This window comes from Condylura cristata, unplaced genomic scaffold (assembly GCF_000260355.1).
Source record: "Condylura cristata isolate star-nosed mole 26May11 unplaced genomic scaffold, ConCri1.0 scaffold00034, whole genome shotgun sequence".
NCBI lineage: Eukaryota > Metazoa > Chordata > Mammalia > Eulipotyphla > Talpidae > Condylura > Condylura cristata.
In genome coordinates, this window is record NW_004567135.1 from 5631580 (window position 1) to 5646149 (window position 14570).

The following is a 14570-nucleotide window of genomic DNA, read 5'->3' on the forward strand; positions in this document are numbered from 1 at the left end:
TTGAGAAAAAACTTGCCAAAGGGGAGAGGAGCTGAGGGTGCTGTGGAGAGCCACAGAGCAGCCCTGGGTGGGAGCCTGAGAACCGGCAGGGTCTGGGGCCCTAGACAGGGCGCCCTCTCGGCCTCCCGAGGCGCTGAGTGCCGGGCAGGGGCAGGGAGGGAGGGTCCCGCCTGGAAACCGCCTGTCTCAGAGGCGGCTGAGGGGAGAGTCTACCCGGCTGTCGCCCAGGCAGGTGCCCGGGAGGAGACGAACCCGGGCTGGAGGCAGATTCTGGTTGCCGGGAGCAGGCTGAGCAAGAACAAGGAGGGGGACAAGGAGGGAGAGCCTGCAGCCTGGTACAAGAGGCCCCGGGCCCTCGGAGGAGCCTGCAGCCTGGTAGAAGAGGCACCGGGCCCTCGGGAGGTCTTCGCAGGCAGATCCCGCCTGCAGGCCCCTGGTAAACAAGCCAGCCGCGCTGAGCACATCAGAAGTCGAGGGTGGCCAGCGTGCTGCCCCGCCTGAGGCCGGGTGCACTCTTGGTAGACCAGGCGGCTGGAGGTGCGGGCGGCCTCAGGGAGCGCTGCCCAGTGACTCACCAGGTGGGGCTCAATCTGCTATGTTTGGTGTAGAGATCCAAGCTGGATCAGAGTCCTGAGGAGCAGGGTCTGCTCCCCCTTCCTCTGCTCCCTCCTCTTCCCTCTGACACTGCCCCCCACCCCCAGCCATGCCCATTTCCCTGGAGGCACCTGAGGGGACTCAGGCTTTGGGGATCTGCATGAAGGTGGGGTGAAGAGCAGCCCAGAGCTGTTTTCAGGTGAAGGGCTTCTTTATCTTGTGCTCCCAGCTGAGGTCACTGTGAGTTAAGCCTCTCAGGCATGTCCATCTCCCCGGTCTCCCCAAGGGGTAGGACCTCTGGCAAAATCACCACAAAGGGTGCTCTCTGTTCCCCGCCAACAAGAAGGTTGTGGGCTCTGGGAAAGCAGGGGAGGCCACTGTGTTTGGGCCCAGCCCTCCGGGGCTGTCTGGGGAGCGGGAGGGGCTGGCTGCTCTGGGAGGTGTCTGTCTTTGTCCACCGGGCCTGCCGTCCTCAGAGAGACACCAATCATGGTCATGTGCCGGGGTAGAGACTTTCGTCAGCAGCTGGCACAGGCTCTTCCCTCTGAGACGCCTTCTTGCCTTTCTGGGCCTCAGTGTGAGGACCTCTGGGCGGTGCGGGAAGTTCAAGGTGGACGAAGGCAGCATCAGGTGCACTAGCCTGGCCAGGAGGCGGCCACCGAGCTGCTGAGAGGCAAGCCATCTCCCCTGCAACAACACACACACACTAAACCAAAGCTTGGGAAAATGGGGTGCTTTTTACCAAGTAGCCTGGACCTACCCCGGCTGCAGGCAGCAGCAGGCACGGCTGGACGGCTCCCCCATGCAGCGCTAACCGAAGGATGGGCCTGATTGCGTCTGTGCTGGGCCCCTAAGCCTGGCAGTCGGTGCCAGGCACTGTTCCTGGCAGCCTTGGGACAAGGACATGCCAAGGAGTGGGGAGGGAAAGGCCAGTGCTGAGGAGGGGACTCGGGACCCAAGTCATGGCGACTTTGCCAACTAAGCCATCAGCTGATCCAACAGGCACCCAGCGGCGACCAACTGTCCCCGTTGTTCCACTGACCTCACCTAAGAAGTGGGGTACCTGTAAATGAGTGGCCTGCAGTGGCAGGCTTTGAGGGGAGCAGGATTCAGGAAGAGGGAGGGGCAGGCAGGGCCAGGAGGGGGAGGCAGGGGAGAGACCCTGAAGTTGGGTGCGAGGACCCAGAGCCGATTCCCTGGTCGAAGCAGCGCAGCCCGGGGTATTTGCATCCTGCTGCTGCTGAAGCAAGGGGCCGACACCCCACAGTTTTGGAGGTCAGTCTGGAGCATCCCTGGGCTGAGATCAAGGTGTCGCCAGGGAAGCACTTCTGCTGAGGGTCCAGAAGGGAACGTGTCTCTTGCCTTTTCCAGCTTCGGGAGGATGCCTGAGCTTTGGCTCTCAGTCCGTTTTCAAAGTTGGCACCGTGCCCAGCTGTCCTCTGGCATGGGCCTGGTGCCGCCTCTGTCTCCCGCCTGCACATCTCAGGGCCCTGGCGTCACACTGGACCCACCTGGGAAAGCACGCCAACTTTCCATTGTGGACCGGCTGGTTCACAGCTGACTCCCCGGTGGCCTTCATCGCCCTTAGTTGGAGATTAGGGTGCAGGGACTTTGGAGCCACTTTCTCCCTATCAGGGCGGTAGGAACAATGGTGAGGAAGGGGAGCCCCCAAGGAATGAGGAGGTGAGTGTTGAGCTTTCTTGGGGGGCTGGGAATCACCTCCTCTCCCAAGGTTAGCATGAGATCATTTTCCAGACTCACAATGGAGCCACGTTATGTCTGAGGGCTTGCAGACCATAACGTGTTATTGTTCTCTGCCAAGGGCAGTGCGCCAACCCATAGGAGCCGTGATTGGTGCCAGGAGAGGGGGCCCAGCCCTCGGGGGGTGGCCAGGTCTGCTGGCAGCTGGAGACAGAGCAAGAGGCTGGGCAGGTCATGGCTTTCTGGCTGCGGGACATTGGCAGCCCTGAGCGTCTCCCCTCTGGGGAGGCCTGGAGGGTGAGGGGCTGAGGGGTGACATGAGCCTCTGGGGCAGACTCAGCAGGCAGTTGGGGCTCCTCGGGGTTCGGCGGGGCTGGGGGGAGGGTACAGGAATGGAGCGCTGTTCTCCTGGGGCAACTGTGCCGGGCAGGTGGGAGAGTGGAGGGGAACGCTCACAGCTCCAAAGAGTTGGGGAGCTTCAGATCCAGGGGTTTGGGCCTTGATGGCCCTGGTGGCATCTCCAGAATTTCTTCACGGGGAAGGCCGGTTCTGGAGCTGGGATCCGACTAGGAAGACGCGGTGAGGTGGTAGACCAGCTGTCTCAAGGCTGGCTGAGCTTTGTCACTTAGGAATATGTTTATGTGAGGTGTTATTGTAGGGCCTGTGGGTGCAGATGATGGGGGTGCTGGGCCCTCAAGGTCCTCTGCACACATCGCCATGCGCTGGTTGGGATCAGCCAGTGTGAAATTTGACATTGTTAGCGGTGTGACCTTAGTTAGGACACTTGCATTTTCCGAGGTTCAGCAAACAGTGCAGTGATGATGCTTCGTTGACAATGAATAATTGCATATTAATCTTTGCACAGTGTCGGACACACGGTAAACACCCAATAGCCGTTTATTTCAAAGGAGGCTTGGAGGAATCGGGCCTCATGCCACTGAAGTAAATGAGGCTGTGTATCCGAAGGAAGAGAGGTTAACTTCTTTGCTGAGTGGGATAATCTCCCACCAGGAGTTAGTCTTGTCCTTCTGAGGCCCAAGCCGGAGGGTCCAAACTGCCAGCCCAGAGCGCGGCACATCACCCACAGCTGCAGCAGCCCCCCCCAAGCACACCGACCTCCTTCCACGCTGGCCCTGGGAAGTGGTTCTTTGTCGGTGACCACGACGAGCAGCCTGCGGGCTCTGGCTGAGGCCCAGGCCAGGCGCAGGGTCATGGTCAGCACAAGAGGCAGAGCCTGATCCGGTCCCTGTTCTGACCCTTTGCACTGGGGTTCAGGGCCAGGATCTCCGCTCTGAGTCCAGCCTCCCCCTCTCTGCATGCATCACTGTGTGGGTCACTGGGAGGGGGAAAGGGGGGATCAGAATTAGAGGATTCTCGTAGGAGCTTCTAGCCAAGACTTGCCTTGGGTCGCTTGTGGGAATGAGGTTGTTCCCAAAACCAAGTCAGGCCCAACTCCCTAACCGGCCTTCACCAGCCACCGTGTCACGGGCCGGTGGTATGGGGCATCCTGGGCCTGGCAAGGAAGGACAGGAGGGGACCCCCACTTCAGGGGCTCAGTACACCCCATAATTGTAGAAATGATTCTGAGCTTGGTGCAGGTGTTTTGCACTGCTTCTTCCTTTGGTTGTCTTCGACACTGTGCCTCTGTGGGAAAAAGCTAAACTTGCTCTAACCTGGGACATGAAGGTCGCTGCAGGCAAGTGTATAGCTGGGCCCAGACGATGTCTTTGCAAGGCCCTCCCCAGGGGTGGAAAGGGTTACAGCGCAGCACTATGGAGCTAGAAGCAGCCACTTCAGCATGAGCTCAATCCCCGACCAAGGAGAGACCCACATTGCGCATCAGACTTCTCCTGCCTCCCTGCTGCTCCCCTCAGCAATGCACTTCATAAATCTGCCTGTTTTGCTCCCCACTCTGTCTCTGGTGACTCCGCTCAACCCTGTACCCCAGTTCTGTATGCACAAATAAATAAATCTTAAAAAAAAATAAGATGTCTTTTGCTCGAGGACTGTCCAGACTGCAAGTGAGTTCGTGAGGTGGCGTCGGCCACAGCTCCACGCTCTCCATCTGGTCACGTCACGCCTATCACAGCACCCCTGTACTAACGCACCCCACCTGCTGGGGTCACACCCAGGCCAGACGGACACAAGGTGCTGCCCTTTGCCTGGCCCAGCGCCTCAGGAATGAGGACACGACCTGCCTGGAAGCTCCCGGTAGGTAGCACCCCCCCTGCCTCCTTCCCGGCTCCGTCCCGGGCCTGGCTATTGTAGCAGGAGAAAGAACAGGGAGAAGAAGAATTTGGGGCAACTTAGGGAGGCCCAAAGCCTCCTTGCATGCCCCTCACCCCACAGGGCCTGACGGAGCAGAGTTGGGTCCCCGCCTCTCTGTGAGGGAACCTGCAGTCCCCATGTGCCCGGCAGCCTTGGCCCTCACGCAAGGACCAGAGCAGATGCCAAGAAAATGAAAAAGCCCTTTGAGCTTGTTATCCACTTTATATTTACAGACACGAAGATAATAGGTCACCGCCTGGCACATGCCAACACCTATGTTGGCATTTATTTAAAAAGGAAAACCACTCTATGGAAATTAAAATGGAGGTTTTCACTTTATCTCCTTTTTCCTTCAGGCCCTCTGACAAACTGAAGTATCTGTTAGTTTCTAGACCACAATTCAATAACTCAAGGAAGGTTTGCAAAGACCGTCCTCGCTGGCAAAACACTTTCCACTGAGGGAGAACATTCCCCAGACATGCAGGGGCCTGTCGGAGGGAGCTCAGGGCTCTGTTCTGAGAATCTCTCCGCCAACCTCCAGCTAACTCTGAGAGATGGGGCTAAAACTGCTCCCCAGGGGTCCTCCCTCATTTGCCACACCCCTTCTGCCCAAGCCCAGCCAGCTTGAAGGGACAAGTCCCGCTCACACGGCCTCTCCATGAAAACAGGCCCTTTCCTGCCACACGGCCAGCTCCTGATCTCCCAGCACCAGTGGGGGACCCCCAGTGGGGGTCATGACACGTGCAGGGGGCGCACAGTCCGAAGGAGCCAAGAGACCTACTTGCTGGACACAGGCTGGAGGCATAACCGATGGACACAGGGCTGGGTGAGAGTCAAACAGGGCCCAGAGAAGGGCGACCAGCGTCTGTACCGGGAATTCGTGAAACTCTTGCACAAGGAAACTCAACTCCAAGGAGTGAGGACCACTGTTGTCCTGACCCAAATGATGACGACTGTCTCAGAGCCCGCCGGAGCTCCAGCCCAGCTGCCCACGCGTCTCTTTCAGACGTGGGGTCGAACGGCCCTACTGAGGCTGGGTGGGGCCCCAGTCACAAAGGCGGCCTTGGTCCCACCTGGCTGTGAGGAAGGGAGGTGTGGCCAGCTCCCTAGTCCTCCTTGGGGCCAGGCTCTGTGAGGCTGTAATCCCAGGACTCCAGCTGAGATCAAAGCAGGGGCCCCGAGTCAGAATGGGGTTAGGAGTCCTGCTGGCCTTGAGCAGCGGCAGGGGAATTCTTCCCCCAATCCTCCCCACGGCCAGGGCTTTGTGGAGAGTTTCTGGGGCTGGCACACGCCTGCCAGATCTGGCTCTACGTGCTCCCAATGGGGCTGCCAGTGAACGGGTGACTCACGCCTCAACTATTGCTCCCCACTGCTGTGCTGAACACACATGGAAGATATGCAGAACGTGGTCAGGAAGCGTTTTCCTCTCCTGGAGGGGGATGTGCTGGCCGGGGCAGGCCTGGGGGCTGCTAGTGGTCTCAGGAGCCAAGCGTTCTCGGGGTGAGGGGTCAGAGGACCCGGCCTGGAGGGAAGTCCAAAACGTGAGACGTCGGGAGCACTGTCCTCAGAGGGCGCACAGTCCGAAGGACCAAGAGACCTACCTGCTGGACACCGGCCAGACACAACAGATGGGCAGGACTCGGGCACAGCATCGGGCCAGGGAAGCCCCACGCAAAACCTGAGGGCAGGGCAGAGGGAGGTGTGTTCATATCTGTTGACTTAGTTTTAAAGTAAGTTCACTGAGCATTTTTGGGGTGCAAGGCTGCCCCACGCAAAACCTGGGGGGAGGGCAGAGGGAGGTGCACTCATGTCTGTCGACTTAATTTTAAAATAAGTTCACTGAGCATTTTTGGGGTGCAAGGCTGGACTGAGTGTACAGCGAGGTAAAGGTGAGCCCGACGTGCATCCTGACCTTGGAGACCACGCTGTCTGGCGAGGGTTTGAGGACGGTTTCTATGAAATAGCGTCCAGATAGAGACATTCCACACGTGATGTCTACACCTGACATCCTCCGGTGAAGACACACGGGTGACGGCAGACTTGCCTAATCCTCACCCCGGCCGGGGACACCTGGGCTAACCCTGGCCCCTGCCTGCTCTGCATGGCCGTCTTTGTCCCATGCACCCCCACATTTTGGAGGCACCAGGCACTCTTGTGCCCCTCAGTAGGGCCCTGTAGCCCTGCACGGTCTTCTGCTCCTGGGGAGACGATGCCCACAGAAACTAAGTGACATGCCCTGCCAAGTCTTGGTAACTCCCTCTGAGGGGTGCCTGGAAGAAAAGCAAAAGCTTGGGGTGCTCCTGCCACAGTGGAATTCCAGGCTGGGGTGGGGCTCTCCCCCACGGGGGTGGCAGGCTGCAGGGCCCCATTACTTATACCTGTCCAGGGCTGGCCTGGCAGAGGGGCTGCCCTGCCCGCCTGGGGGAGGGGGTCCCACAGAGCTTGGACAGAACGTGCCGCTACCCCTGTCCGCTCCAACAAGGCACCCAAACACTCCCCGCCACAGTGCCCTGGCCCCCGCACACCCTCAGTCCCTGGCATCTGAATCCGAGCTTGGCACGTGACAACAGTTCTCAGACTGACCAGAGAGCATTCCTGCACCCCAAGTCCTTCTCCCACAGCTCAACTGGGAGGAGGAGGAAGCCGGAGAGGAGAATGCGCCAGTGTCTCGGGAAGGGTGGGGCTTTGCCCGAGGGCAGTGGGGACCGGACCCTGGACCTGCGTGGGGGTACCCTGATGGTGACCTTCCATGGAGAGGGAGGCCTTGTGCTGCGAGCCCCCACACTGACTTCAAGCTGGATCTGTTTGAACAGGGACTGAAGGCCCCCCACTACGCTCAGGGCCCCCAAGCCACGCTTATCTGTTCCCCAAGAGGCTGCAAAGTATGACATTGCTGAATTCAGCAACTTCATCTCTGAGGGTCTCAGTTCTCCAGACAGGGAGGCAGCCTGAGCCTCGTTGTCCGAGACCTACACGCTCTGACCAGAGCGACCGGCCTGTCTGCATTTGCCTGTCTGCGGCGTCCTCACCCAGCCTCCGAGGAGCACCCACCTCTCGCCTGATCCCCAGAGGCTCAGAGTCACTTTCCCACAGTCTTGACTTCCTGGTGGCCAACCACAGGCCTGGCGAGAGATCCCTGGGTTTCTCAGGCTGGCTGCTTTTGCTCTTGGGAGTGCACTCCTGAACCCCGAGGCTTTAGACCCTCCCCCACTGCACCCCTACCTCCAGCCCCAGCCTGGTGTGCTCCCGATGGCCCTGAGCACTGTCCCCCCCTCCCCCGGCACAAGTCCTGCTGCTGGTGTGTGAGGGTGGGCAGAGACGTGGTGATGCTGAGGCCAACGGGCAGGTGTGGCAACACCCAGCCAGGCCCCTCTCCCGCGCCTGCGCCACGGCCCCCCTGGACAAGCCTCCCCTGGGCTCTCGGAGAGGATCGGGGGGCCCCCAGAGGGCACCGTGGTGAACTGGTGCCCGACTATTCTCACGACTTAGAAAACCATCCATTTTCGATTCCCTTGGCCCCGAAGGAGAAGTTGGGCTGCAGCCGAAAGAAAGCACAGCCATTCCCGCTGCTCGGAACAGGCCGGCTCCCCGTTATAACAGGCCGGCGGATTCTCAACATGTTCCCGATGAGATTAGGAGCTCCCGCAGGTATGTGTTTGTGGCCGCCCGCAGCCTGTATCAACAGATTCGATGACTCATTTCTTCCGTGGAGTAACTGAGGGCTTGCTGAAACACACCTGGGGGCTGGCGGGGATAGAGGAGCTCCCCCTGAAGAGAGACGTGACTGGCGGCTGAGTGTCAGGACTACCTGTGGGCTTCCCAGGGGGCCCAGGAGTTGCTGAGCCACCTCCTGCCCCGGGCCCTACCCAGGCTGAAAGCAAAGGAAAAAGCCAACCGCGAGACAGCGCCGAAGCAGGAGGAGCTGTGGCTGGCTGAGGTGGAGGGTCCCGCATTCTCTGTTTTGGGAGCCTGGGGCTCGCGGGGGGGCGCTTTCTGGCCTTAATCTTGCAGGAGCATTTGCCCAGAGGGCTTTGGAATAGCTGTGCCTCCCCCCCAAGAAAGGCAAGGAGCAGTAAAGAAGGAAACATATCAGGCTACGCGTCGCCGTTCCAAACACCGAACTCCCTGCACGGGGCCCGGGCTGGAGGAGAGTGAGAAGAGCAGGTCGTGGCCAGGGGCAGGGTCTGCCGGCCACCATGCTGACCCTGGCCCCGAAAGGATCCTTGAGGACACTGGTCAAGGGCCCCTGGCTGCCTGGCATCCCTCTGGGGCAGGTCGCCGCCCGGGGTCCCCTTGCTAGAAAGCACTGGCTGCCAAGACATCAGTGCTGCGAGGCAGGGTTATTCCTCACTGAGCGGAGCCTGCCAGGAAGAAAGAGTTTGCGCCCTGCACACTGCAGGTGTGACGGTGAGCTCACAGCCGCCCCCAGGCATGCCCAGCCCACTTAATCACTCCAGCCGGCAGTGCCCCCGCCCAGCCCATTCTGGAGGATAAAAGGGGGCTGCCCTCCAGGCCCAGAGCCACCCTCTGCACCCTGCTGAGCTCTGTTCTCTCCAACCGCCAAGCCCCTGTGTCCAGCTCGCGCTCCGCCGGGAACGAGCCGTCATGTCTCGCCAGTCCAGCGTGTCTTTCCGCAGCGGGGGCAGCCGTAGCTTCAGCGCTGCCTCCGCCGTCACCCCGTCCGTCTCCCGCACCAGCTTCACCTCCGTGTCGCGGTCCGGGGGTGGCGGGGGTGGCTTCGGCAGGGTCAGCGCCGGGGGTGCTTGCGGGGCCGGTGGCTATGGCAGCCGGAGTCTCTACAACCTGGGGGGCTCCAAGAGGATCTCCATGAGCGCCAGCGGGGGCAGCTTCAGGAACCGATTCGGGGGTGCTGGCGCCGGCGGTGGTTACGGCTTCGGCGGGGGCGCGGGCAGCGGATTTGGCTTCGGCGCTGGAGCAGGGGGCGGCTTCGGGCTCGGTGGGGGAGCTGGCTTCGGCGGCGGCTTCGGGGGCGCCGGCTTCCCCGTGTGCCCGCCCGGAGGCATCCAGGAGGTCACCGTCAACCAGAGCCTCCTCACGCCCATGAACCTGCAAATCGACCCCACGATCCAGCGGGTGCGCACCGAGGAGCGCGAGCAGATCAAGACCCTCAACAACAAGTTCGCCTCCTTCATCGACAAGGTGAGGCATGTTACCGTGCGCGAAGCCGCTGGGAGTCTGCAGGAAATGCCAAAGAAGTGGGAAGGGGGGAGCGTCTGACTTTGTGCAAATGCCCTCGCCTCTGCAGGGGGGTGCTGCCGTCTGTCTGTGTCCTGCACTGGTGGCCCATTTTCTTAATTAGACCAGCATCTTGGGGGGAGGGTTTTGCTTCTTTCCCTCCAGAGATCACCCCCTAAGGGCTCCTTGATGACTGCTGGCAAAGAGATGCCTTCTGGGCTTCATGCAATGGGCCGGTTGCACAGGGAGATGAGGTCACGCTGCCCGGGTGTCTGCGGCCCCTGGCACACAGAACCCCCACAGAGCAGGGCCAGCATCGCCTGTGCCCTGGGAAGGGTCCTGCCTTCCCTGGAAGTGAGGCTGTAGAGCTCACTCGGGACCGCCCCGCCCAGGGCCCGGGATGGGGGAAAGTCCAGTCTCGATCTTCAAACTCTCCCATCAGGTGCGGTTCCTGGAGCAGCAGAACAAGGTCCTGGACACCAAGTGGACCCTGCTGCAGGAGCAGGGCACCAGGACCGTGAGGCAGAACCTGGAGCCCCTGTTCGAGCAGTACATCAGCAACCTCAGGAGGCAGCTGGATGGTGTCCTGGGCGAGCGGGGCCGCCTGGACTCCGAGCTCAGGAACATGCAGGACCTGGTGGAGGACTTCAAGAACAAGTGAGTGAGGAGGGATGGAGATGGGGTGGGGGTGACTTCTTGAGGCTGATCTTTCACATTCAGACTTTTGCTTACGTCTTTGCCATGAGCTCAAGGCATGTACCTTCCACAAAGCCTGAAATATTAAAAAATAATAATAATCCAGGTCCATATTTAGAAGGTTCCAGCCCCTGGCTCCACCCCTCAGCCAGGCACTCAGCCAATGCCCTCAAGAGCCATCCAGTGCCCTGGGTACCACCCAGTGAAATAATAGAGACCTCAGCCTTTGGGGCTCTCCTCTCTCCACCCCCCAGTATGCTCACTGCTCTGCAGTGGACTGCCCCCCCAAAGCAGGGACAGCCAGCATCACCCAGCTCAGTGGCTCTGATCATGTCAATAAACCAGCGGCTGAGCGACTGGTTTTGGCTTGCTAGCTTGTTATAGGCTGTGGAAGCTGAAAAATGCACTAGACAAACAGACTAGACGTGAGGCCTGGAAGAAAAACACAGCTTTTCTGCAGGAATATTCTGGAAACCACCAAATTATAGCAACAGTAGAATGATTCAGGGCAGTGTTCGAGGGACATGTCCCGATGGTGAGGACCTCGCCAGGGGTTCGCGCTGCCAGGGCCCTCCCGCTCTGCCCGTAGGCCAGGAAAAGTCCCCTCCCAATAGGAAAGTAGCCTCAGGGTTGACGTGACGCACTGAAGACCCCCGGCTCCCCATCTGCATCCTCTGACAAGCACTGGTTCCTTGTACCACCAGGTATGAAGATGAAATCAACAAGCGTACCACGGCTGAGAACGAGTTTGTGATGCTGAAGAAGGTGCGTGGGGACAGGACACTGGTAGCCAGAGGCCACTCTCTAGAAGGCTTTCATTTAGGTCAGGGCGGAAGTCGGGGGGCAGTGCCAACCATCTCTGTGTCCCCAGGACGTGGACGCCGCCTACATGAACAAGGTGGAGCTGGAGGCCAAAGTTGATGCGCTGATGGATGAGATCAACTTCCTGAAGATGTTCTTCGAGATGGTAAGCGACGGTCCTGCGTCAAGGCCCAGAGAGAGGTGCCTGGGATTCCCCAGCACCAGGGATGAGGATCAGGGTGACTGAGTGTACCCAGACTACCCCAGTGCTCCCTCTGTCTCTCCCTTTAGTATTGCTGCACTTCATTCCTTACAAGGCTGATTTTTTTTTAAAGATTTATTTATTTGTACATACAGAATTGGGGTACAGGCCAGAGGCTCAGGGGCGGTGAGAGGCTTCACCAGAGACAGAGTGGGGAGCAGAACAGGCAGATCGACGAAGTACACTGCGGAGGGGAGCAGCGGGCGGTCAGGAGAGGTCTGCCGCGCCATGTGGTCACCTCCGGGGCAGGCGGGAATCGAACTCATGCGGAAGTGGCTTTAGCTTCTCAGTGCTGTGCTTTAACCCGCTGCGCCACCAGGGAGGGCCTGATTTTGTTTGTTTTATTTTAAGTGAAATTTAAATCAAAAGACCTGTGCATCCATTGCTTTGTAGATGGGGATTAATATGAGTGGCCAGAGGCAGGCCGCTCCATGGAGGCCCCTCTCTCTCTGAAGACCCTTGCTGGCCCTGCTTCCTCTCAGGGAAGGCCACTCAATGGGTCTTTGAGATAAGTTATGACCAGGCCCTCCCTGGTGGTGCAACAGGTTAAAGAGTAGCAGCACAGGGAATCCATCTGCTGCTACTGCTGTGGACCCCCGGCCAGGGAGTGACCCACAGGGCGCAGCAGACCCCTCCTGTCTCCCCGCTGCTCCCCTCAGCAGTGTATTTCAGTCCATCTGCCTGTTCCGCTCCCCACTCTGTCTCTGGTGAGTCCTCTCATCCCCAGTACCTCAGAAGTGGCCTACATCCCAATTCTTACAGGCAGAAATAACTAAATCTTAAAAAAATAAATTATGGCCCAAGCACCCCTTGGGCCATAATTTCTTGGCTGCTCAGAATTTTTAAAACCTTGGTCCAGTAGTTTGGATTATGTGCTCCCCTAATGTTTTGGCATAAGTGGTCATCACTTTTCCTCCAGTTGACATACCCTAGTGAGGGGGAGACGGGGGCTGAGATTACCTAACCAGAACCAGATGACTGACTTCGAGCTTCCCTGCAGGAGCTGTCCCAGATGCAGACCCACGTCAGCGACACGTCCGTGGTCCTGTCCATGGACAACAACCGCTGCCTGGACCTGGACAGCATCATCGCCGAGGTCAAGGCCCAGTACGAGGACATCGCTAACCGCAGCCGGACGGAAGCTGAGTCCTGGTACCAGACCAAGGTGGGCGCCATGCGAGTGTGTCCCGAGGGGGGGAGGGACGTGTGCCTCGGGCAGGGGCTGTGGGTGCTGCTGAAACCTGGGGCCTCCTGAACGAGTCCTAGACGCAGTCACGTGTGCTTCTGCCACGTGCATTCAAGAACCTTCGGGACTTGGCTCAATCAGGATCTCTAGGAAGGCGCAAGTGCCAAAGTGGAATCCTTTCTCTTTCTGGGGGCGCCAGTACGAGGAGCTGCAGCAGACGGCCGGCCGGCACGGGGACGACCTCCGCAGCACCAAGCAGGAGATCTCCGAGATGAACCGGATGATCCAGAGGCTGCGGGCCGAGATCGACAACGTCAAGAAGCAGGTGGGATGAGGCTGAACGGAGGCCAGGGAGAGCCCAGCCCAGAAAGGAACCTACATTTGTACTTTTTCTAGACACACACCCAGAGCAGTGGAACAAACACACACGTCTCAGTGGCCCACCACCCACAATGACAAGACAGATATACTGGCTTGCGTCTGAATCACAGAGACACTGCAGGCCCAGTTTAATGCCAAAACAGCTCACCCGCCCTTCCTCTGTCCCCCCAGTGCGCCAACCTGCAGGCCTCCATCGCCGACGCCGAGCAGCGCGGGGAGATGGCCATCAAGGACGCCAAGGGCAAGCTGATCGAGCTGGAGGACGCCCTGCAGAAGGCCAAGCAGGACATGGCGCGGATGCTGAAGGAGTACCAGGAGCTCATGAACACCAAGCTGGCCCTGGACGTGGAGATCGCCACCTACAGGAAGCTGCTGGAGGGCGAGGAGTGCAGGTGGGCAAAGGACAGACCCCAGGAGGGTCTCACACCTGGCAGGGGGACCGCGCTTCCCTACACACTCACAGCCACACGTGCTCACGCACGCACACCCCTATCTTGTGCACGATCACGTCCGTCGCCAGTCCCGTTTCAGTCTGACACGGCACAGAGCTGGCCTTGCAACTGACCACAGCTCACCTTTCTGACCCTGTTCCCACCAGCAGTGATCCTGGATGCTGCTGCCTGTCCTTCACCTAGCCAGGCAGCGCAACTAATGTCCTCCCTACTGTTCAAGCGCCCCCTCTCTCAGGAAGCCTTTCAAGACTACTCTAGTGGAGTCCACTCATCTGCCTCTGGCCTCTCCAACTACCTGGTTTTCTTTGCTCTTGCAACACTGCCTTCTGTCTACTGCCACAAGAGGTATTTCTGTGCTTGCCAAGTTCTCGCATAGAATTAGTTCCTACACTGCAAAATGTGCTTCATACATATTCATAGTTCCCGCTGCCTCTTAGTCATGCTTTTCACGTAATGGGTGGAGGAGGATGTGAATTCTAATCTGCCTTGGACAACTTATTTCTAGATCACATCCTCTCCATCCAGAAGTCCCCACGGGGCTGTTTCTTCCACGGTTTCAGCAGTTGTTCCGACATGTAGGCTCCTGGCTTGGAGAGCAAGCCCTAGCCACGGCTGTGGGAGTTAGCCCCATTTTTTAACGCGTTTCAATTTTTCCTCTTTCAGGCTGAGTGGAGAAGGAGTCGGACCAGTCAACATCTGTAAGTAACTGAACAGACGTTAACGATGATGGTAATGGGGGCCGCTGATGCCGGTGCAGAACCCGGCTGTCCCCAGACACCTGACGCCCCATTACCCGGTGACTGAATGCACCCAGCGGGCAGCAGAGGGAAGAGGCCGAGCGGCTCGTGTGTGTGGTCAGCTGGAGTCCGCTGGGGGGTGCCCACGGCACCCCTCCCGCCAACCGTGCTCCCGCACACACGGCCCCCCGCTCTGTTCCCCAGCACCTTAACTCAATGTCTTGGCTCTCTGGGCCCCTTTGCCGCACTGTGGGGGCGCGGGGGCGCCTCTGTCACCAGCAGATCACATAAGCGGC

At 59.3% G+C, this 14570-nt stretch overlaps 1 protein-coding gene across 1 annotated transcript; it reads left to right on the top strand.

Moving 5' to 3' along the window:
• The first annotated feature begins 8855 nt into the window (after nucleotides 1-8855).
• Nucleotides 8856-14258, top strand: LOC101622914 (keratin, type II cytoskeletal 5). Its single transcript, XM_012732305.1, is given in 8 exon segments — nucleotides 8856-9723; nucleotides 10202-10416; nucleotides 11160-11220; nucleotides 11327-11422; nucleotides 12519-12683; nucleotides 12904-13029; nucleotides 13257-13477; nucleotides 14201-14258. Coding segments are annotated over 8 exon segments (1497 nt in total). The 5' UTR covers nucleotides 8856-9168.
• The last annotated feature ends 312 nt before the right edge of the window (nucleotides 14259-14570 follow it).